This window comes from Bos indicus x Bos taurus, chromosome X (assembly GCF_003369695.1).
Source record: "Bos indicus x Bos taurus breed Angus x Brahman F1 hybrid chromosome X, Bos_hybrid_MaternalHap_v2.0, whole genome shotgun sequence".
NCBI lineage: Eukaryota > Metazoa > Chordata > Mammalia > Artiodactyla > Bovidae > Bos > Bos indicus x Bos taurus.
Genome location: NC_040105.1, coordinates 4,577,328 through 4,601,799, shown reverse-complemented (window position 1 = coordinate 4,601,799; position 24,472 = coordinate 4,577,328). Strand labels below are relative to the sequence as shown.

General features: G+C 47.5%; 1 protein-coding gene across 5 annotated transcripts in view; it reads right to left on the bottom strand.

Moving 5' to 3' along the window:
* The window catches only part of STS (steroid sulfatase), a 164,293-nt gene that overhangs the window by 65,870 nt on the left and 73,951 nt on the right, over positions 1 to 24,472 (bottom strand). For all 5 annotated transcript variants that reach the window (XM_027533076.1, XM_027533072.1, XM_027533074.1 and 2 more), the window contains 5 exons: positions 21,959 to 22,099; positions 18,837 to 18,958; positions 18,610 to 18,732; positions 12,131 to 12,554; positions 2,691 to 2,827 (listed from right to left, as the gene is read on the bottom strand). In XM_027533076.1, coding sequence (XP_027388877.1) covers positions 2,691 to 2,827; positions 12,131 to 12,554; positions 18,610 to 18,732; positions 18,837 to 18,958; positions 21,959 to 22,099 — 947 coding nt within the window. The remainder of the gene's footprint in view (positions 1 to 2,690; positions 2,828 to 12,130; positions 12,555 to 18,609; positions 18,733 to 18,836; positions 18,959 to 21,958; positions 22,100 to 24,472) is intronic.

Sequence of the window (24,472 nt, the reverse complement as noted above, 5' to 3'; positions counted from 1 at the left end):
ACACGCAACATTTTAAGAAGCAGAAATGAAAGACGGCGGGCTTGTATGAGCTGTATGCCAAAGCCCTGAGTATAATGAATCCTTCTTACCGATCTCATTAGGCGGAATGTTCTGGCCACCTTTGTTTTTCCTAGTATGTGTTCATCATTTGACTGACTTGTGTGGCATTACAGAGAAGGTTAGAAGGAAACTCAGAAGTTGCTTCACCTGAACTCATCAGTCACAGAGATTTAAGACATCGAGTTCACGCAGATAGTTAGGGAAACAGCTAGCAGCTAGAACAGGGCCGCAGTCACCTTGTCCAAAAGACGATGCTCCTCCCAAGGTTTAAATGAAATGAAACAAAAGTTGTTCTTATCATTGCCACGGTCGGTGACCCTCGTCACGTTCAATGTGCTCTTAACACAAACCGGCAAAGAAAACTCTACGGCCACGTTCAAGGATCTCCTAAACACCTTGCTGAGAAAAATGCTGAATTCGGGGAACCACAAGGAAAGGAAGTACGAGAGAAGGGGCAAAAGGGGAAAAAAAAAAAAAAAGGAAACATGACAAAAATCTTGAGCAACCTGTTGACAGTGCCGTTGACTCACTTTTGTCCAATTTTGTGCGGAAGGAGCCAACGACCTTAGCACCAAAGACATCGCTGGAGCACACAGGAAGTGAATGGGAAGTTCAGATTTTTCAATCCCTCTGTTTTACCCACACACTCTGGCTTCCCCTGCACTCTGCAGAAAAAAATCCTGAGGCTGAGAAGCCGTGTAAGAGACAGCGCAGGTGTGCACACTCACTTGTGTCCCTGGTCGTCTCCAACTCTGCAACCCTTTGGACTGCAGCCCGCCAGGCTCCTCTGCCCGTGGGATTTCCCAGGCAAGAATCCTGGGTGGGTTGCCATTTCCCCCTTCAGGAGATCTTCCCACTCCAGGGGGATCAAACACATGTCTCCCATGTCTCCCTGCACTGCAGGCAGATGCTTCACCTGCTGAGCCATCAGGAAAGTCCCAAGAGAAAGCGAAGTCACCATGATTTCACGTCGATGTGCAATGCACAGCTTACAAAGTAACACCTCAGGGACTTCCCTGGTGGTGCAGTGGTAGAGAATCTGCCTTCCGATGCAGGGGACGCACAGGTCTCAGTCCCCGCTTGGGGAATTAAGATCGCACACGCCGAGGAGCATCTGAGGCCGCCCACCGCAACTACTGAGTCCCCACATCCACAACTAGAAAATCCACGCATTTCAACAACAACAAAAAATCCCAGATGACACACAGAAAAAAATCCCAGATGGTAGAACTGAGATCGCAATTGTCACAAGCGAGACCCACCGCCACCAAGTGAAATACACATTAAAAAAATATCTGCTAGAAAGGAAAAAAATTCACCAAGAAGTCTTTGGGTTCCTCCAAAAAACATGCCACGTCTCTCAGGAAATAGGGTAACCCGCTTAGGGAGGAGGGACGCAGAGAGCAAGGGAACCCCCGCCATCCTCGCAGACGCAGCAAGAAGCACAGAAGCTGGAGGAGAAGGAGACAGTGGGCGTTAACAGGATGCACAAAGGAAGAAGACCTCAAGGTTACTGCAGCGAGACTGTCCCCAGCTGTACCCGCCTTGCAAGTCTTCTGTCTCCCAAACCTGCCCTGTACCCAACTGCGCTAGAGACAAGGGGCTGCTCAGATTCAGCTGCTAAAACAGTCAGTGGTGGGAATCCCCTGGCGGTCCAGGGATTAAGAATCCACCTTCCTGTGCAGGGGACTCGGGTTCAGTCCCTGGCCGGGAATTAAGATGCCGCCTGCCACGGGGCAACGAAGCGGGCATGCAGCAGCTGCTGACCCCAAGGTTACTGAAGGCACCCCAATGAGAAGCCCGAGACCCTCAGTTAGGGAGTAGCCCTCATTCGCCCCAACTAGAGAAAGCCCACGCACAGCAGTGAGAACCCAGAGCAGCCAAAAATTAAAATAAATACATAAAGAGAGCATAACGGGAGGAAAGAATAAAGGCTTGACTCTTTTTCCTTCATTCATCTCTTTGATCAGCAGCCCACAGACCCAGACTCCCATCAGTAACCTCAACCGCACCTGCGGTTCCGATGCTTCTTATATGCTGCTTACCTGTCGTTTGATCCCTGAGTTGGGAAGATCGCCTGTAGGAGGAAATGGCAACCCACTCCAGTATTCTTGCCTGGGGAATCCCATGGGCAGAGGAGCCTGGCGGGCTACAGTCCACGGGGTCACAAAGAGTCAGACACGACTGAGCGACTAACCCTTTCACTTTTACCCACCATGCTCAGCGTTTGTCTGGTGACTTTTCCTTGGAACACAAACAAAAACAAACACACACACAAAAAAAACAAGCACGTGCTGCCTCTGATGGTGTCAGACACACAGGCAGAAACTCAGAAGAAATAAGCTAGGAGGCAGGAAAAGTCACAGCCACTTCTGAAGTTCAGACTGAACACTGTTGTTGCTTAGTCGATAAGTCATGCCTGACTCTTTGTGACTTCATGGACTGTAGCCCGCCAGGCTTCTCTGTCCGTGCGATTCTCTAGGCAAGAACTCTGGAGCGGGTTGCCATTCCCTTCTCCAGGGGATCTTCCCCACCCAGCGATCAAACCTGCACCTCTTGCATTGGCAGGCAGATTCTTAACCACAGAGCCACCTGGGAAGCCCACAGACCGAAGATACAGGGATACATACCGACGCTCCAATCCATCTCCTCAGCGGCATCCCCGTAGGAGCCGTGTTGACTTTTGCCGGCAAAGTCCTTGGAAGAGAAGAGAGCCGTGTGCATGTGCAGGAAAGACAGGACAAGCAGGAAAGGGGTCTTGGCATTCCTAAAAAAAAAGAAAAAGCCAAGGGCAAAATAAGCATGTTGGATGCCGTTGTTGTTGCTGTTTAATTCTGAGAGTGAAAACACTTATTCCCTTGGTTAAAAAAAAAAAAAAAAAGAAGAGAAATATCCATCTTGCAAAAATATCAAACTGTGAGGATTTCCCCAGTTGGTTAAAAAAAAAAAGAAGGGGAATATCCAACTTGCAGAAATAAAATCAAACTGTGAGGATTTCCCCCCTTGGTTAAAAAAAGAAGAAAAAGAGAAATATCTAGCTTGCAAAAATAAAATCAAACCGTGACGATTTCCCCCCTGGGAATAGAGATGTCATCAGCGGAGCCCTGAATGTAGGCTAGACAGATTGGTCATTCTGCCCTGCTCACATCCTTGGGTGTGACAGACAGCTTGCTCTTTTGGAGGAAAGAAGATCCCCTGGACAAGGGAAACAGCAACCCGCTCCAGTATTCTTGCCTGGAGAATCCCATGGACAGTGAAGCCTGCCGGGCTACAATCCATTGGGTTGCAAGAGTCGGACACCACTGAGCGACTAAATCACCCACTCCAGTATTCTGGCCTGGAGAACTCCATGGACTGTAGACTCCATGGGGCTACAAAGAGTCGGACACGACTGACCAACCTGCACTTTCTCTTAGGAACCTAGGCTCAGCTGTCCTTCCAGAGAGATGGCAGGAAAAGACCCTCACAGTCCCATCTCTCTTCCTCTCTACGACCTTGAAAACTAAAGGAGCACTTGAGCGAGCCGGCAGGAGGGAGATCTCCCCATAACAGCTTCACTCCATTTTTTTTTTTATTAGCTAAAGCACTTCAGTAAACAACTCTTTTGAAAATTTACTGCTGTCCAGCCTTGCAGGCTGTGTGAAGAGAGAGAACTTTTCGGCTGCTACACGCCTTCTCTCTATTTGTTACAAATACAGAAGGCGGCTCTCTGCACCTTGCCAGCAACCCATGATCATGCCAATCTCAGAATCACAAAGATTTACATCCTGTCCTCCCCTGGGAGTGAGATCCAGGCAGGAAGACAGCTACAGTGTAATTCTTCTCCTGCCTGTCAAGAAGGTCTTGCATAGTACATTCCTCTTCTAAGAAAGAAAGAGTCAATCACGTCCGACTCTTTGCAACCTCATGGACTATAGCCCACCAGGCTCCTCTGTCCATGGGATTCTCCAGGCAAGAATGATGGAGCAGGTTGCCATTTCCTCCTCCAGGGGATCTTCCCAACCCAGGGATCAAACTCATGTCTCCTGCACTGCAGGCAGATTCCTTACCCACTAAGTCATCCAGTTGAAATTTGTTGTGATAGTCACTAAGTCATGTCAGACTCTTTCAACCCCAAGGACTGTAACCCATCAGGCTCCTCTGTCCTTGGGATGCTCCAGGCAAGAATACTGGAGTGGGTTGCCATTCCCTTCTCCAGGGGATATTCCTGACCCGGGGATTGAACCTGGGTCTCCCTCATTGCAGGCAGTTTCTTTACCGTCTGAGCCACCAGGCAGAGCCTCTTCTTCTGAGAATCTGAGTTTTCCCTGAGCGTTCCCATTTGCATCAGCATCGGGAATAACTGGAATGCAAATATAGATGTCTATGGATGGCTTCCGAAGGCCCTTGGAAGCTGGCAATCAGACTAAGGTATAAACCAAGAGATGGTGAAGGACAGGGAAGCCTGGCGTGCTGCGGCCCATGGGGTTGCAAAGAGTCAGACACAACCGAGCGCCTGAACCACAACCATAAACCAGACAGCGGTAACAACATCCAGCCAGCCAAAGTGCAGGTGACCAACACTCTGCACTCGCAGATGGACACGTCCGGGTGTTCATTTCATCCACCGAAGCCTCTCGCAACTACTCTGCCCACATGGCACCAGGCACTCAGAATATAAAGCCAGGATGGACCAAGCCCTGCCATCCAGCCACCCAGAGTTCAGAGGAGACCATTCAGAGTTGCCTGGTCTGAGCTGCTTAAAGTGCTGTGACCGAATGTATCAGAGGATGGATACAGATGAGGAGCGTGAGCGGCGGTCAGAACCCTCTCCTGGAGAGAGCGTGCAAAGTTCCTGCCGTACGTCAGTGTGTGTGACTGCTTTCCACAACTGTGTCAGAGTCTAAGCCACTATCCCTCCAGCCACACTGTTCAGACACCGAAGTGGACGACGGTGGAGACATAACCCGAGCTCTTAAAAGCATGACTTCTATGGCACATTGCCCCAGGCTCTTCATTCGAACACACTTCAGAATACACTTTAAATTTTTTAAAATATTTTTTTTTGATGTGGATAACTTTAAAGTCTTTATTGACTTTGCTACAAAATTGCTTCTGTTTTATGTTGTGTTTCTTTTTTTTTTTGGTCACGACGCATGTGGGATCTGACCTCCCTGACCAGGGATCAAACCCCACACCCCTTGGCTTGGAAGGCAAAGTCTTAACCACTGGACCACTGGAAAAGTGTTGAGTTTTTAAAACCAAAAAATTATCTATATAGATTTTTACACTGACTGAAAGATATCACTAATGGGGCTTCCCAGTGGCATAGTGGTAAAGAATCGGCCTGCAATGCAGGAGACCTGGGTTTGATCCCTGGGTCAGGAAGATGCCCTGGAGGAGGGCATGGTAACCCACTCCAGTATTCTTGCCTGGAGAATCCCACGGACAGAGGAGCCTGGTGGGCTACAGTCCAGGGGGTCACAGAGTCAGACACAACTGAGCTTTCTGGGAGACCCTAAAAGGACACTTTTATGAAACACAAGACATATCTGGAAATGAGCTTCAGTGAAAATGGTTAGTATGCATTTTACTTCTCATTATATACTTTAAAGATATGTATATAATCAATGAAAATGGTTAGTATGTATCTTACTTCTGATTATATATATATATATATATATATATACACATCTTTAAAGTATATAGCAAGAAGTAAAATATATACTAACCGTTTTCACTGAAGCTCATTTTTGGATATGTATTGTGTTTCATAAAACATATATATAAAGAGATGATATATAGATATTTCTGCTGCTGCTGCTAAGTCGCTTCAGTCGTGTCCGACTTTGTGCGACCCCACAGACGGCAGCCCACAGGCCGCCCCATCCCTGGGATTCTCCAGGAACACTGGAGTGGGCTGCCATTTCCTTCTCCAATGCATGAAAGTGGAAAGTGAAAGTGAAGTTGCTCAGTCGTGTCCAACTCTTCGCAACGCCATGGACTGCAGCCTACCAGGCTCCTCCATCCATGGGATTTTCCAGGCAAGAGTACTGGAGTGGGGTGCCATCGCCTTCATATATCTGAGATATTTATATGTCGGAGATTTTTGTCTCTCTGACAGATGATTTATGTGTTTCCATATATAGATATCGGAGAAGGCAATGGCAACCCACTCCAGTACTCTTGCCTGGAAAATCCCATGGACGGAGGGGCCTGGTGGGCTGCAGTCCATGGGGTCGCTAGGATTGGGACACGACTGAGCGACTTCACTTAATTTTTTGACTTTCATGCATTGGAGAAGGAAATGGCAACCCACTCCAGTGTTCTTGCCTGGAGAATCCCAGGGATGGGGGAGCCTGATGGACTGCCGTCTATGGGGTCGCACAGAGTCGGACACGACTGAAGCGACTTAGCAGCAGCAGCAGCATATATAGATATCTGTGCTATGCTGTGCTAGGTTGCTTCAGTCCGACTCTTTGCAACCCCATGGACTGTAGCCCACCGGGCTCCTCTGTCCATGGGATTCTCCAGGCAAGAATACTGGAGTGGGTTGCCATGCCCCCCTCCAGGGGATCTTCCCAACCCAGGGATCAAACCTGCAAACTCTTCCGTCTCCTGCACTGGTGGGCAGGTTCTTTACCACTAGCGCCCTCTGGGAAGCCCTAAGGACTGGACTATAGACATGAGCTTATCTAAGAATTCCCAGGCGTGTTCCCCTTTGGAGGAGTGGAACCTGCCCTCATACATTTGGAGCAGGGCTGTTGAACTCCCTAACCTTCTTCCAGATAATCCACACTCAGACCTGGTTGGAAAGTCTGCAGTCAGTGCAGAAGCAGAGAAGGCATCAAGCTTGTTACAGTCTACTCGGGAGGGCCCTCAGAGAGTTAGAGGTGGGCTTTCATCCACTATATACTGTGTGCTTGTGGGGCTTTGGAGATCGCTCTCAACTTCTGAGCCCCAGATTCCTCCACAAGAAGACACCTGAACCCTCATCTCCCAGGGTCCTTCTGTACCATGTAAGAGGTGAGGGTGGGGCAACTCCCCTGGTGGTGCAGTGACTAACACTGCATTTCCAATGCGGCAGGCCTGGGTTTGATCCCTGGCAGAGAACTATATCCTACACGCTGCAACTAAGAGTTTGCATGACTCAACTAAAGATCCAAATGCCCCAATACAGATCGAAGATGCTACATGCCTCAACTAAGACCTGGTTCAGCCAAAAGAAAAAAAGAGGTAATGGGTATGAAATGTGCCCAAGAATATGTGTATATATGCACAGTAAGTGATGTGTAACTAACCAGTATCTGTTAAAACCTGAACATGCCCCTAGGTGGGCACCCAACCTGGATCTGTTTTATAAAGTGTGGGACAGAGTCATGACCAGGGAGAAGACTGAAGGACCCTTCTTCAGGGCACAAAAGGAGAGTTAAGGATCTCTAAGAAATCTACAAGTCATTCCTGCCTATCAGAGCAGCGAGGATTGCTAGTTAATTATAGTGTGTTTTGGGCTTCCCTGGTAGCTCAGTGGTAGAGAATCCACTTGCCAATGCAGGAGACAAAAGAGTTAGGAGGTTTGACTGAGTTTGATCCCTGGGTCAGGAAGAGCCCCCGGAGAAGGAAACGGCTAACCCACTCCAGTACTCCTCAGTACTTCCGCCCTGAATCTACATCCCATGAAGGTGGTGTTGTTCAGTTGCAAAGTCATATCCTATCATTTGCAACCTCAGGTACTGCAGCCCACCACACTCCTCTGCCCATAGGATTCTCCAGGCAAGAATACTGGAGTGGGTTCCCATTTCCTTCTCCAGGGTATCTTCCCCACCCAGGGATTGAACCCATGTCTCCTACATAGGCAGGCAGATTCTTTACCACTGAGCCAACAAAGAAGCCCCATAACGGTGTTAAGAGCTGCCTACATTTGTTAGGATATTCTGGTCAAAGAGATAACACATTTATGTGCCTTCAGACCCTTTAAAAAACTTTTTATAAATGTGGCGGTGTCCCCAGTCATTATGGTTCTCTGGTGCCATATTGAGGCGATTCTGTCAAGATCCTTAAGTACAGCAATTCAGCAACTCAGATATCTTCTCTAACAGAGAGAACTATGTTACCCAAAAAATGGTTTTACCTAGGTGCTTCTTTTTTAATGCAATAATAACTTTTATTGGCAAATATCTTTACTAGACTTATTATGGGCATCGTTTCGTAATGTATTTAAATGGCAAATCACCATGTTGTATACCTGAAATTTAGTGTAAGGTTGTACATCAACTATATTTCAAAATTAACTTTAAAAGTTTTTAATGAGTACAGCTCAGAGAGAAAAAATTAATTAAAAAAACACAGGAGAAAGCAGCTAATCTAGATGCTTTTTAAATCTTCCGGTCTTCAGATAACACATGTGAGAAGCTCCTTACGAAGGGCGCTGTGGCAAATAGGTGGTAGCATTTTCACTAATATTGACCATTAAGTATCGCTCCAACACGGGCAACAGGCATTTACTGGGTTGCCCAAAAGGTTCATTTGGGTTTTTTCCTTAAGACATCACTTTACAGTCCATGGGATTCTCCCGGCCAGAATACTGGAGTGGGTAGCCTTTCCCTCCTCCAGGGGATCTTCCCAACCCAGGGATTGAACCCAGGTCTCCCGCGTTGCAGGCAGATTCTTTAACCAGCTGAGCCATGAAGGAAGCCCAAGAATACTGGAATGGGTAGCCTATCCCTTCTCCAGGGGATCTTCCTGACCCAGGAATCGAACCAGGCTCTCCTGCATTGCAGGTGGATTCTTTACCAACTGAGCTATCAGGGAAGCCTAAGATGTCACAGAAAACTCCAAATGAACTTTTTGGCCAACCTGATGCATTGGAATCATCCCTTTGAAGACAAACCCATTAAAAATAACTCAGCAACCACAACCACCAACTATGGTATTGCTGCTGCTGCTGCTAAGTCGCTTCAGTCGTGTCCGACTCTGTGCAACCCCATAGATGGCAGCCCACCAGGCTCCCCCGTCCCTGGGATTCTCCAGGCTAGAATATCCTAAACATCTAATTCTGAAAGAAAATTGCAGAAACCTCAGTAAAATCAAGATAAACTGGTTGGACAGACAAGTATTAGAGAAATGCAAATTCAATCTGCAATGAGGTACTAGCTGACGCCAGTCAGAACAGCCAGCATCAGAAAGTCTACAAATAGGGACTTCCCTGGTGGTCTAGTGGTTAAGACTCTGTGCTTCCAATGCAGGAGGTGTGGGTTCAATCCCCGGTCGGGAAAGTTACATCCCACGTGCCATGCAGCATGGCAAAAAAATTAGACAAACAAAAAGTCTACAAATAATAAATGCAGGAGAGGGTGTGGAGAAAGGCAACCCTCCTACACTGTTGGTGGGAATGTGAATTTGTGCAGCCACTATGGAGAACAATATGGAAATTCCTTTAAAAAAATTAAAAATAAAACTATCACATGATCCAGAAATCCCACTCCTGGGCATGGTTTTCTGGACAAACCCATCATTATAAAAGATATATACACCTTAATATTTATAGCAGTGCTATTTAAAAAAGCAAAGATATGGAAATGAGGTAAATGTTCACCAACAGAGGAATTGGTAAAGAATACGAAAGACTAAAATAATGCCATTTCTTTTAGTAGAAAAATGGATGGAGCTAGAGATGATCATACTTAGTGAAGTTAAGTTAGACAGAAAAAGACAAATACCATATGAAATCACTTGTGAAATCTAAAAAAAAACCAGTGCAAGCGAACTTATTTGCAGAACAGAAGTAGCCTGATGGACATAGAAAACAAATGTATGGTTGGTTACCAAAGGGGAAAGTGGAGGGGGAAAGAATTAGGAGTTTGGGATTAACAGATACACACACTACTATATATGAAACAGATAATCAACAAGGACCCACTGCCCACAGCACAGGGAATTATATCCAATTATAATAAACCTAGACAGAGGATGAGATGGGTGGATGGCATCACTGACTCGATGCACGTGAGTCTGAGTGAACTTCGGGAGTTGGTGATGGACAGGGAGGCCTGGCGTGCTGGGATTCATGGGGTTGCAGAGTCGGACACGACTGAGCGACTGCAGTGACTGACTGACTGATAAGGGAAAAGAATCTGGAAAGTATTATCTATCTATATGTTACAGACAAAACTGAATCACTCTGCCATACCCCTGAAACTAACACAACATTGTGAATCAATGCTACTTCAATTTAAAAATAAATAAAAATTTAAAAGTTTAAAAAGATAAACTGTCTGAGGTTGAATACCCTCAGGCTAATCAAATGTTTTTTGATTCCCCTCTCAAGATCAAACGCTGAGGAATCCATTAGAATTCCTTCTAATCGTATGAATATTCACATATCATAGAGTTTCAATCATCTGGGTCAAAATACCACCAGCTGCAACAGACCGACTTGCCCTGGAAGTTGAGTGTCATTCCTGAACCCTGTCATTTTATAAGGAGCAGGGTATCATTCATCTCCTCCCGGCAGGTTTCGGAGAGATTCTGGGGAGTGGAGACGGACATAAGAAGGTTTCGCTGTTTCAGTAATATTTTGAGCACAAGTCTGCTGTATTTTGGCTGAAATGTGTAGGTCTGACATCCACAGAATACCACTCTACTTCAGAATGGACTTTCTCTTATTTATAAAACAGTGTAAGGTTAACCCAGGAGGTTAACCTCAATAGTGTAAGGTTATACTTAAACTACTACTACTTAAAACTGTACGGTTATACTTAGTGTAAGGTTACGCTTATTAAGTGTAACTAAATAGTGTGAGGTTAACTCCTTCCCAGGAGGTAATAAGAGCTTCGTCTGCCATGCAGACTGGCACTCCTTGCTGAGTCACGATGTCAACTGAGTGTCACGACCAGATCATTTTTTGAGAAAATGAAAACGGAATCAGGTAGAAAGCATCAGAAGCAATCCCTCTGAGAAGAAGTAATTCCTTTCGGGAAAGGTTTGTTTCAGCTAAACATCTGTGTGTGACCTCTTACCGGTTGATGGTGTAAAGCGCACGTCTTCCAAAGTTCAAAAGCTTTTGCTGCCTTCTAGAAAAACGTAGCAAGAGGGTTGCAAAGAGTTCGACGTGTGTGTTAGTTACTCAGTCGTGTCCAACTCTTTGAGACTCTGTGGACTGTAGCCTGCCAGGCTCCTCTGTCCATGGGCTTCTTCAGACAGGAATACTGGAGTGGGTGGCCATGCCCTCATCCAGGGGAATCTTCCCCCAAAGAGTTGGACACAACTGAGCAACTAACACTTCCACTTTCTTTTTCAAGCAGCCTAACAAGAGGAGAAACCCGCAGAGGGCCTTGCTGGAGGTCCAGCGGTTAATAACTTGCCTGAAGTTACTTAGCACACACACACAGGAGCATTGGGAACACATCCCAGGTGGCTCAACGGTAAAGAATCCACCCACCAATGCAGGAGACCCAGGTTAGACCCCTGGGTCGGGAAGATCTCCTGGAGACGGGAATGGCGATCCACTCCAGTATTCTTGTCTGGAGAATCCCATGGAGAGAGGAGCCTGGTGGGCTACAGTCTGTGGCGTTGCAAGAGTCGAACACAACTGAGCACACACACACACTCATTTGCACAGGATGGGGGGCACCTGGCAAAGTAACTCTGGGAGGAGGGAGCCCACAGCATTGCAATTCCCAAGCCCCGCTTAGATCAGTTCAATTCAGTTGCGTCCGACTCTTTGCGACCCCATGGACTGCAGCATGCCAGGCCTCCCTGTCCACCACCAACTCCCCGGAATTTACTCAAACTCATGTCCATGGAGTCGATGATGCCATCTGAGCATCTCATCTTCTGTCATGCCCTTCTCCTCCCGCCTTCTATCTTGCCCAGCATCAGCGTCTCTTCCTCTTGCTCCCAACACACAGCTCTGCAAAGCACGCCATCTCATTTCCACGTGCATCCTTTGGAGACATGCCCCCAAGCACAGGAGTTTGGAAACGTGGCTTGCCGAGCACCCCGGTCCCCACTCCCCCCACCTCTGCCCAGATCCCCGAGATGGCACCGTCCGCGCATCCCAGGCACCGTCGGGCCGGGAGAGGTGACCCACCGACGTAAGAAGTGGGCGGCGTCCGCCGTGAGCCTCTGCGTGAGGTTGTCGTAGGACATGGGCTGCTGCGTGATGTCACGGTTCCGCATCAGGAAGCAGTTGAGCGGCCGAAAGTAGTGCAGAAAGCCGAGCAGGAGGCCGAGTAATAGGGTGGCCAGAAGGAAGAGGAAAAGGAAAGCGCAGGGGGGCGCCCGGAAGAGCCCCAGCCACTTGAGAACGACCAGGGTCAGCAGGGCCAGGGCGATGAGCTGCATGGGCAGCAACACCAGCAGCCGGAAGGCCGCGGTGAACACACTGCCCTCGCCCAGCTTGCAGTCCCGCATGTTGGTCAGGGGCAGCCCGTGGAAGTAGTCGAAGCCGTGGCTGGTCGGGTGGTGACAGAAGTCGCCGGGGTCGTGGCAGCTGATGCCCAGGTGCCACTTGCCTAAGGGGGCAGACCACAGGGGCAGTGAGTTTAGAGCCAGTGGAAACCGCCCCCCACCCCGCCCCGCCCCGGCCCTGGTGCCCAGCTCAGCTTTGGATGCCTGTGAGCTGACACCCCGTAGGGCCTGTCTGCTCGATCATCCAGATACATCTATTCGATCCCGTTCACCTCCTTTTCCCTAAACAATCTAGGGTAGGAACTACTCAGGCCACCAGGAAACAATAGGCGATTTGAGGACTGGAAAAAAAAAAAAAGCCCCAAGACCAACACTTTGCATCCTTCACGTTGCTGAGTCATTAAGCCGTGTCCGACTCTTTGCGACCCCGTGGACCGTAGCCCACCAGGCTTCTCTGTCCATGGGATTCTCCAGGCAAGGATACTGGAGCGGGATGTCATTTCCTTCTCCAGGGGATCTTCCCAACCCAGGGACGGAACCTGCGTGTCTTAAATCTCCTGCACTGGCAGGCGGATTATTTTACCACTGATTATTTTATCCTACACTTTATAGGCAGGAGAAAAAAACTACAGAAGAAAACAGCAGTGTTTTTCTGGGACAGGTGTTTTTTTTTTTTTTTTTTTTTTTAATATTCTCTTTTCTTTTTTTTTGACATGCTGTTTACTCCCTGAGTCATGTCCAGCTCTTTGCAACCCCAGGGACTGTAGCCCACCAGGCTCCTCTATCCATGGGATTCTCCAGGCAAGAATACCAGAGCGGGTTGCCGTGCCCTCTTCCAGGGGATCTTCCTGACCCAGGGATCAAACCCACATCTCTTATGTCTCCTGCTCTGGCAGGTGGGTTCTTCTCAGTGAGAAGCCCGTTTTGGACACGGACCACTTTCAAAGTCTTTACTGATTACAATACTGCTTCGGTTTTAGTATTTTGGCCATGAGGTATATAGGATCTTGGCTCCCCAACCAGGGTTTGAAGCCACACCCTCTGCCTTGGAAGGAGAAATTTTAACCACAGGACAACCAGGGACATCCCACAGGTGCTTTTTTTAAAGACATTTCCTTAAAAGGAAAGTCTTAGAACCAACTTGATTTTCTCCCTTGAAAGTTAACAGTGGAAATGAATCCTTACATAAAAATGACTCCCGAGGCATGAGGAAATCGTACTCATACGTCAATAATTATTTTAAACACCTCTAAGATGGGAGGGTCATGTTGGAGAGGTCTGACAGAATGTGGTCCACTGAAGAAGAAATGGCAAACCACGTCAGTATTCTTGCCTTGAGAACCCCATGAACAGTATGAAAAGGCAAAATGATAGGATACTGAAAGGGGAACTCCCCGGGTCGGTAGGTGCCCAATATGCTACTGGAGATCAGTGGAGGAATAACTCCAGAAAAAATGAAGCGATGGAGCCAAAGCAAAAACAATACCCAGCTGTGGATGTGACTGGTGATAGAAGCAAGGTCCGATGCTGTAAAGAGCAATATTGCATAGGAACCTGGAATTTCAGGTCCATGAATCAAGGCAAATTGGAAGTGGTCAAACAGGAGGTGGCAAGACTGAATGACATTCTAGGAATCAGAGAACTGAAATGGACTGGAATGGGTGAATTTAACTCAGATGACCATTATATCTACTACTGCGGGCAGGAATCCCTTAGAAGAAACGGAGTAGCCATCATGGTCAACAGAAGAGTCTGAAATGCAGTACTTGGATGCAATCTCAAAAACGACAGAATGATCTCTGTTTATTTCCAAGGCAAACCATTCAATATCACGGTAATCCAAGCCTATGCCCCAACCGGTAATGCTGAAGAAGCTGAAGTTGAATGGTTCTATGAAGACCTACAAGACCTTTTAGAACTAACACCCAAAAAAGATGTTCTTTTCATTATAGGGGACTGGAATGCAAAAGTAGGAAGTCAAGAAACACCTGGAGTAACAGGCAAATTTGGCCTTGGAATACGAAATGAAGCAGCGTAAAGGCTAATAGAGTTTTGCCAAGAGAACACACTGGTCATAAGAAACACTCCCTTCCAATAACACAAGAGAAGACTCTACACATGGACATCACCAGATGGTCAACACCGAAATCAGATTGATTATATTCTTTGCAGCCAAAGATGGAGAAGCTCTATACAGTCAGCAAAAATAAGACCAGGAGCTGACCATGGTTCAGACCATGAACTCCTTATTGCCAAATTCAGACTTAAATTGAAGAAAGTAGGGAAAACCACTAGACCATTCAGGTATGACCTAAATCAAATCCCTTATGATTATACAGTGGAAGTAAGAAATAGATTTAAGGGACTAGATCTGATAGACAGAGTGCCTGATGAACCATGGATGGAGGTTCGTGACATTACAGGAGACAGGGATCAAGACCATCCCCATGGAAAAGAAATGCAAAAAAGCAAAATGGCTGTCTGGGGAGGCCTTACAAATAGCTGTGAAAAGAAAAGAAATGAAAAGCAAAGGAGAAAAGGAAAGATATAAGCATCTGAATGCAGAGTTCCAAAGAATAGCAAGAAGAGATAAGAAAGCCTTCCTCAGCGATCAATGCAAAGAAATAAGAGGAAAACAACAGAATGGGAAAGACTAGAGATCTCTTCAAGAAAATTAGAGATACCAAGGGAACATTTCATGCAAAGATGGGCTCAATAAAGGACAGAAATGGTATGGACCTAACAGAAGCAGAAGATATTAAGAAGAGATGGCAAAAATACACAGAAGAACTGTACAAAAAAGATCTTCATGACCTAGATAATCATGATGGTGTCATCAGTCACCTAAAGCCAGACATCCTGGAATGTGAAGTCAAGTGGGCCTTAGGAAGCATCACTACGAACAAAGCTAGTGGAGGTGATGGAATTCCAGTTGAGCTATTTCAAATCCTGAAAGATGATGCTGTGAAAGTGCTGCACTCAATATGCCCGCAAATTTGGAAAACTCAGCAGTGGCCACAGGACTGGAAAAGGTCAGTTTTCATTCCAATCCCAAAGAAAGGCAATGCCAAAGAATGCTCAAACTACCACACAATTGCACTCATCTCACACACTAGTAAAGTAATGCTCAAAATTCTCCAAGCAAGGCTTCAGCAGTACGTGACCCATGAACTTCCAGATGTTCAAGCTGGTTTTAGAAAAGGCAGAAGAACCAGAGATCAAACTGCCAACATCTGCTGGATCATGGAAAAGGGAAGAGAGTTCCAGAAAAACATCTATTTCTGCTTTATTGACTATGCCAAAGCCTTTGACTGTGTGGATCACAATAAACTGTGGAAAATTCTGAAAGAGATGGGAATACCAGACCACCTGACCTGCCTCTTGAGAAATCTGTATGCAGGACAGGAAGCAATAGTTAGAACTGGACATGGAACAACAGACTGGTTCCAAATAGGAAAAGGAGTACGTCAAGGCTGTATATTGTCACCCTGCTTATTTAACTTATATGCAGAGTACATCATGAGAAATGCTGGACTGGAGGAACCACAAGCTGGAATCAAGATTGCCAGGAGAAATATCAATAACCTCAGATATGCAGATGACACCACCCTTATGGCAGAAAGTGAAGAGGAACTAAAAAGTCTCTTGATGAAAATGAAAGAAGAGAATGAAAAAGTTGGCTTAAAGCTCAACATTCAGAAAACGAAGATCATGGCATCTGGTCCCATCACTTCATGGGAAATAGATGGGGAAACAGTGGAAACAGTGTCAGACTTTATTTTTCTGGGCTCCAAAATCACTGCAGATGGTGACTGCAGCCATGAAATTAAAAGACGCTTACTCCTTGGAAGGAAAGTTATGACAGCCTAGACAGCATATTGAAAAACAAAGACACTACTTTGCCAACAAAGGTCTGTCTAGTCAAGGCTATGGTTTTTCCAGCGGTCATGTATGGATGTGAGAGTTGGACTATGAAGAAAGCTGAGTGCCGAAGAATTGATGCTTTTGAACTGTGGTGTTGGAGGAGACTCTTGAGAGTCCCTTGGACTGCAAGGAGATCCAACCAGTCCATCCTAAAGGAGATCAATCCCAGGTATTCATTGGAAGGACTGATGCTGAAGCTGAAACTCTAGTACTTTGGCCTCCGGATGTGAAGAGCTGACTCATTGGAAAAGACCCTAATGCTGGGAAGGATTGGGGGCAGGAGAAGAAGGGGATGACAGAGGATGAGATGGTTGGATGGCATCTCCGACTCGATGGACATGAGTTTGAGTGAACTCCAGGAGTTGGTGATGGACAGGGAGGCCTGGCGTGCTGTGATTCATGGGGTTGCAAAGAGTCAGACACAACTGAGTGATTGAACTGAACTGAACTGAAACATTTCTTATAAAATGTGAAGTGCATTAGTGAATTAGTGAGCGCCTCACACAAGAGAAAAAGTGATGGTGGCTTTATGACCAGATGTGGGAAGGAAGAGAAGGGTCGTTTTGCTCCCATGAGATTTTCCATGATTCTTCTGATGACCTACGTAGACCCAAGCTCATCAAGGGAAAGGGGAGAAGGATTCATTTCCTATCAAGGGAATAAAATCAATGGGCATGTCAAATGAGAAACATTCAGATGCAATTGTATTACTGCCATGTAAGATGAAAATCTTTATCAATAGTATGGTGTGTGTGTGTGTGCGTGTGTGTGTGGTGGTGTTTGCTGTGTGTGCACAACTATGCATTTTTCTGTTATCTACCATATATTTCAACTTTCTGCCTCTGTGTCTCATCCATCCAACATCCACTCATTCAGCATCCACCATTCATTCATGTATCCAATCACTCACCCACTGACCCACTCACCCCTTCATCCAGCCAGTCAGTATCCACTAGTCATCCACCCACCCATCTATGGATTCATTGTTCATCCATCCATCCGATATCCATCATCCACCTACCATCCATCCATCATCCATCCACCTACCATCCATCCATCCAGCATCCACCATCCATCTATCATCCACCCACCATCCATTATCCATCCATCCACCCACCATCCATCCATCCATCTATCCAATATCCACCATCCATCCATAATCCATCTACCATCCATCCATCCGTCCATCAATCTATCCAGTATCCATCATCCATCCACCCACCATCCATCCATCCATCTATCCAATATCCACCATCCATGCATAATCCATCTACCATCCATCCATCCGTCCATCAATCTATCCAGTATCCACCATCTGTCTACCATCCATCCATCATCCATCTACCTTCTCCCATCCAGCATCCATTCATCCACCATCCATCCATCAGCAACTACCATTCATCCAGTAGCCATCATCCATGTACCATCCATCCACCATCCACCCACCCACCATCCATCCATCCAGTATCCACCATCCATCTACCATCCACCCACCATCCATTATCCATCCATCCATCCACTATCCATTCATCAGCATCCACCATTCATCCATTTATCTAGTATCCATCATCCACCTAGAATCCATCCATTATGTATCCATCCACCATCCACCCAGCATCCATCCATCTCTCCAGTATCCACCATCTACCTACCATCCATCCACCATTCACCCATCCATCCAGTAGCCACCATCCACACACCATCCATCCATCCAGTACCACCCATCCAGTATTCGCCAGTCACCTCCCATCCATCCATCGTCCATCCACCTCTCCATCCATCCAGTATCCACCACCCACCTGCCATCCATCTATCCACCATCCATCTACCATCTACCCAGCATCCATCCATCCATCCAGCATGCACAGTTCATCCATCAGCCATTCACCCATCATCCATCTCATCTACTGAGCTACCTCTCCCTGTCTCTATCACCTGACTCAACTATCTTTCCATCTATCCATTTGTCCATCTGTCAGTCCATCTGTGTGTCTATCATTATCTACCTATCACCCATCCATCCATCGACACACATACACACAGATACATAAATAAGGAGACCATCCACACATTCAAACACTGCATACAGATGCCTGCTGTTTTGATTTAGAGTTGAAATTGTTTCTTCCCTTTCTACAGCTGTGCAAGTTCTATCAGCCATGTCACCCTGAAGATGGCTGCGGTCACGCCCTCCCCAGTCTCCCAACCACCCCGCCCAGATCCTCAGTCCCATACCTATCAGAGCTGTGGAATAGCCTTGATCCTTCAGAAGCTTGGCGAACGTAATCTCACTGGGGGGCAGTCCTCCAGAAGAGGCCGAGAAGAGGAAAACTCCCACTTGGGACTGAGATGCCATTCCTGAGCAATGTGAAATCCACCATGAAGACGGGGAGGACCATTATGGCTGGGAGGAGGACGAGGAGCGTGGTGCTGGAGCCAGCGGTGAGGGGGGAGGGCATTACCTGAGCGGACAGGGTACCGGCCGGTCATGAAGGCCGCCCTGCTGGGCGTGCAGAGGGGTGATGCTGCCAGGTGCTGCGTGAGCTTCACACCCCCTCTGGCCAGGCGGTCGATATTGGGAGTCCTGGAACAGAGACTCGTGGGTCATTCATCATGATCTTAAGAAAGCTTCTTTGTGGGCTTTGCACAGTGAGTCGCTTCTCAGTAACCCAGGGAAATAGAGCCATGTGTCTTGGTGGGAAGGGGACGACAGAGGATGAGATGGTTGGATGGCATCACCGACTGGATGGACATCAGTTTGAGCCAATTCTGGGATACGGTGATGGACAGGGAAGCCTGGCATGCTGCTGTTCGTGGGGTCACAGAGAGTCAGACATGGCTGAGTGACTGAACCACAAGATGTGGGGGGAAGGAGTGAAGGAAAGGGAGCGGACACAGCACCATGGCTCTGAGTAAGGACAAAACCACACTGAGGGCTCCACGATCGAGGTCAGCCCTCTCTGGGGGACCTCACGTGCCCAGGGCTCTGAGCTTCTGGTTTAGGAGGGAGAAGACGAGTCCTGAGAATGGGCTGCTGGGACCAGGGGGATGGAGATGTTTCAAGGTCTCTCTCCTTCTCACCTGTCCCTGCCAGTCGCCTCCGTATGCCCCCAAACGGGAAAGCTCTGGGGGCAGCCTGACTCTCCTCTTCCCAACCACAGCCAAAGAGAGGCTCTGAAGAAGTTGTCATCAGGCTCTGCCTGGTGGCTCAGACGGGAAAGAATCTGCCTGCAAGGCGGGAGACCTGGGTTTGATCCCTGGGTCAGGAAGATCCCCTGGAGAAAAAGGACATGGCAACCCACTCCAGTCTTCTTGGCTGGAGAATCCCATGGACAGAGGATCCTGGCGGGCTACAGTCCAGGGGGTCACAAACAGCTGGACACGACCGAGCGACTCACACTTTCACTTTTCCAGGGACAAGGGGGTGACGGGACCCCCAAGAGCAAGGAAGCAAGGGCTCCAGGTGCATCTACCAGGGAACTACCCGGGGTTCACAGAGTCCAGGGCAAAGCTGGAAACAGGTCAGGCCGTGAGTCACTCACACCCTCTGTGGACTCCAGGGTTTTCCCGCTGAAGCGATGCTCACGGAGGGTTTCACTTCGAGGATGGCGCTCTGTGCAGGACAAGCCATTCTGTGGCCTTTTCTCCAGGAAGGTCGTGGCCCCGTCACCTCGGAAAATCACGCCAGACTTCCCCGGCATGGGGAGGGGAAGTTCTCACAGGTCTGGGGCCACTCTGAGTGGTTATCTCATATCCTTTTAAAGAAGCCCTGGTCCCTGCCACTCTGCCCATCTTTTAGACTTCGGTCCTGACCATACATGGGACCCCCTGCGGCCTTCCCGTCCTGTGGGAGGAGTCTGCTCCACCTCTGGATGTCTTTCTATCCCCCATCTCAGCAGCTTCCATCACAGCATAAAAGCACGATGTGATTAACTGCACTCCCTTCCTGGCCTGTGAGATGGGACATGTTATCTGGTTCACAGCGGCCCCACCGTCCATGGTTCAGTGCCCAGAGGCCAATCAGGTAACAGTGAAAGTGAAAGCCGCTCAGTCGTATCCAACTCTGTGACCTCCATAGACTGTACAGTCCATGCGATTGTCCAGGCCAGAATCCTGGAGTGGGCAGCCATTCCCTTCTCCAGGGGATCTTCCCAACCCAGGGATGGAACCCAGGTCTCCCGCATTGCAGGCGGATTCTTTACCAGCTGAGCACCCAGGGAAATCCAGCAATACTGGAGTGGATAGCCTATCCCTTCTCCAGCGGATCTTCCCGACCCAGGAGTCGAACCGGGGTCTCCTGCATTGCAGGCGGATTCTTTCCCAGCTGAGTTATCAGGGCAGCCCATGGAATAGCGCATACCTCAGTGGGCAAGATGGTTGTACTGCCCTGTGGTCTCAAACTCCTCTCCCGTTTATTACCTTACTTTATCCATTTAATTGTCAACATTTCCACTTGGCTTTGGCCTTATGTTACAAGATGCTGAGAATACTGAAATTGTATGTGTGATTAGTGCCTACATTGGCTACTGAGAAATCTATTTGGGGGTGTGATATTATAAAATGAAGCATGTCGTTCAGAAAGAGCTGGGTTGGGGAGAGGGATAAATTAGGAATTTGGGATTAGCAGACATACACTCTAAAACAGATAAATAACAAGGAGGTCCTGTATAGTATCGGGAACTATATTCAATATCTTGTAACAAACAATAATGGAAAAGAATTAGAAAACAGAATATACACATGTATACAGAAGATATGTATGTGTGTGTCTATATGAGCTTCTCAGGTGGTGCTAGTGATAAAGAACCTGCCTGCAATACAGGACACGTGAAGAGATAAGGGTTCAGTTCCTGGGTCAAGAAGATCCCCTGGAGGAGGAAATGGCAACCCACTCCAGTAATCTTGCCTGGGAAATCCCATGGACAGAGGAGCCTGGCGGGTTACAGTCCATGGGGTCGTAAAGACTCTGACATGGTTGAAGCCAGTTAGCACACAGCACACGAATGTGTGTATATATACATGCTAAAACAATATTGTAGATCAACTGTACTTCAATGAAAAGAAAAAGAATTGGATGCTAATATGGGGATCAAGATAGATTTAGGGTATTACTATGAATTTATTATTATAAATTCTTACTGTATAGCCCTTTTCTTCCTTTTGATAATTAGCAGACAGTGAACTTTAAAGACTTGATTGCAATTTTTTAAATTAAGACTCCGTAGTGGAATCAGTGCCTATTACATTAATAAATTTTAGGAATATCACGTCTGGTAGCATATCTAATATGAACTGTTGTTGTTCAGTCGTTAAGTTGTGTCCGACTCTTCCGGACGGTAAGAGAATTCCCTACAAGGGTGAAGAAGATGAAGCTCCTGCTTTTCGTGACCTCAGAACACCGTGGTTCACGTGGCTCGAGGGCAGTCTTGGTTTTCAGTGTCTACACAGAGCCACACATGGCGTGCAGCTGGAGGGGAGCATGGGCTTTGCACGTCTCCCGGTGGCCTGTGTTCCACGAACGCCCGCAGCCTGTCACAGGGCGGCCAGCCTGTGGAGGGGTCCCTGTGTTGACCCATCACCGCACCTGAGCGTCTTGTTGCCATAGCAACCGGGGTCCCCGATGCCAAGGTCGTCAGCCATCAGCAGGACGAAGTTGGGCTTTGATGCCGCCCAGCTCTGGGCCTCGCAGAGGAACAGCAACAGAAGCAGAAGGGTCATCATGTCCCTGCAAAGAGCGAGGGCAAGAGAGTCGTGAAGGATGCTGGCGGGAGGGACCGTTCTCCTTGTCTGGGATCCTCCCTTCTCCCTCTCCCCTTAGGAGAAAGGGTACTGTCCACCCACCCGCCCCGGATGGGACGGGATCCAAATCAACTCAGACGACACGTGCGTGCTAAGTCGCTTCAGTCGTATCCGACTCTCTGCAACCCCATGGACTGCAGCCCACCAGCCTCCTCTGTCCGTGGGATTCCCCAGGGAAGAATACTGGAGCGGGTTGCCATGCCCTCCTCCAGGGGATTTTCTCCGACACACAGACTGAACCCCAGTTTCTTGCGTCTCCTGCTTTGGAGCCACCTGAGAAGCCTGAGACATAACGTAGAAAGAACCACATCCTCTCTGCCCTGTGTTTGTTTCTACAACAAACAAACATTTCTTTCTCCCTGCACAGCGCTGATCTCTCCTTTCTACTTCAAACCAAAACACAGGCTCTGTCTGGAAAAATGAAAACACAGTCATCTCTTCTTCAAAAATGAAAACAATCATCTCTTTAAGGCAGGCTCTGTTGTCAGCTAAACGTTCTCTACTCTGCCCTGGAAAAACTACAGAAAAACAGGCATTTCAGGATAATCCAGTTGTCGATGTCAACCCCTTTCTAAAATTAGCCGTGACTGTCACCTGTGCGGGCAGCAGCTTTTAAAAGGGAAACCTGTAGACATGGGAGTGTCGCAAACCTTTCCAAGCTCAAGGAAGACAAGGTTCATTGCTCCAGCACTGGGTGCTAAGTTCAGTTCAGTTCATTCCAGTCGCTCAGTCGTGTCCGTGTCTTTGTGACCCCATGAACCGCAGCACACCAGGCCTCCCTGTCCATCACCAATTCCTGGAGTCCACCCAAACCCATGTCCATCACGTCGGTGATGCCATGCAACCATCTCATCCTCTGTCCTCCCCTTCTCCTCCTGCCTTCAACCTTTCCCAGCATCAGGGTCTTTTCCAATCAGTCAGTTCTTTGCATCAGGTGGCCAAAGGATTGGAGTTTCAGCTTCAACATCAGACCTTCCAATGAACACCCAGGACTGATCTCCTTTAGGATGGACTGGTTGGATGTCTTTGCAGTCCAAGGGACTCTCAAGAGTCTTCTCCAACACCACAGTTCAAAAGCATCCATTCTTTGGCGCTCAGCTTTCTCTATAGTCCAACTCTCATATCCATACATCACCACTGGAAAAACCATAGCCTTGACTAGACAGACCTTTATTGGCAGAGTAATGTCTCTGCTTTTTAATATGATGCCTAGGTTGGTCATAACTTTCCTTCCAAGGAGTAAGTGTCTTTTAATTTCATGGCTGCAGTCACCATCTGCAGTGATTTTGGAGCCCAGAAAAATAAAGTCAGCTACTGTTTCCACGGTTTCCGCATCTATTTTCCAGGAAGTGATGGGACCAGATGCCATGATCTTCGTTTTCTGAATGTTGAGCTTTAACATTCGGAGCTAAGGGTACTAAGAGGTGGCAGCAAGCACAGCGGAGGGGTGAGTTCATCACACCCCACAGCAAAAGACCCCACATGCCACGGCTAAGACCCTGGCACCATCAAATAAATACATAAATATAAAAACTTTAAAGGAACTGTGTCTCTAACTTCTGTATACATATTTCATAAAATATACAAATGAGAGCTTGGAAGCAATTCTGTAAGCCTGCCCGCCTCACTATGAGCATCTCTCACTCTATCTTTACGACTCGGTCACCTTAAAAACGACGAATGTTCTACCTAGATGGCCATCGAGAGATGAATGGATAAAGAAGTTGTGGTACATATATGTGGTGGAATACTACTCAGCCGTGAAAAGGGACTCATTTGAGTCAGTTCTCATGAGGTGGATGAACCTAGAGCCGGTTAGACAGAGTAAAGTGAGTCAGAGAGAGAAAGACAAACACCATATATTAAGGCATATATAAGGAACGTAGAAGATGGTGCTGATGAACCTATTTGCAGGATAGCAGTGGAGATGCGGACCCAGAGAACAGACTTGTAGACGCACTGAAGAGCAAGCAGAGGGTTGGAGGAACAGAGAGAACAGCGCTGACACATAGACATTATCACACGTAAAACAGACAGCCAGTGGGAATTTGCCGTGTGATGCAGGAAGCTCTCTGACAACCTAGAGGGGTGGCATGGGCTGGGAGGTTCAAAAGGGAGGGGATGTGTGCATCCCTATGGCTGATTCACGTGGATGTATTGTAGAAACCAACACAATATTGCAAAGCGATTATCCTCCAATTAAAACTAAATTAATAAAAAAAAGAATGTCTGAAATTTTACCTTAGTAGTCACTTACAATCCCACTGCACGAAAATTATTATCATAATGACCAGAACTT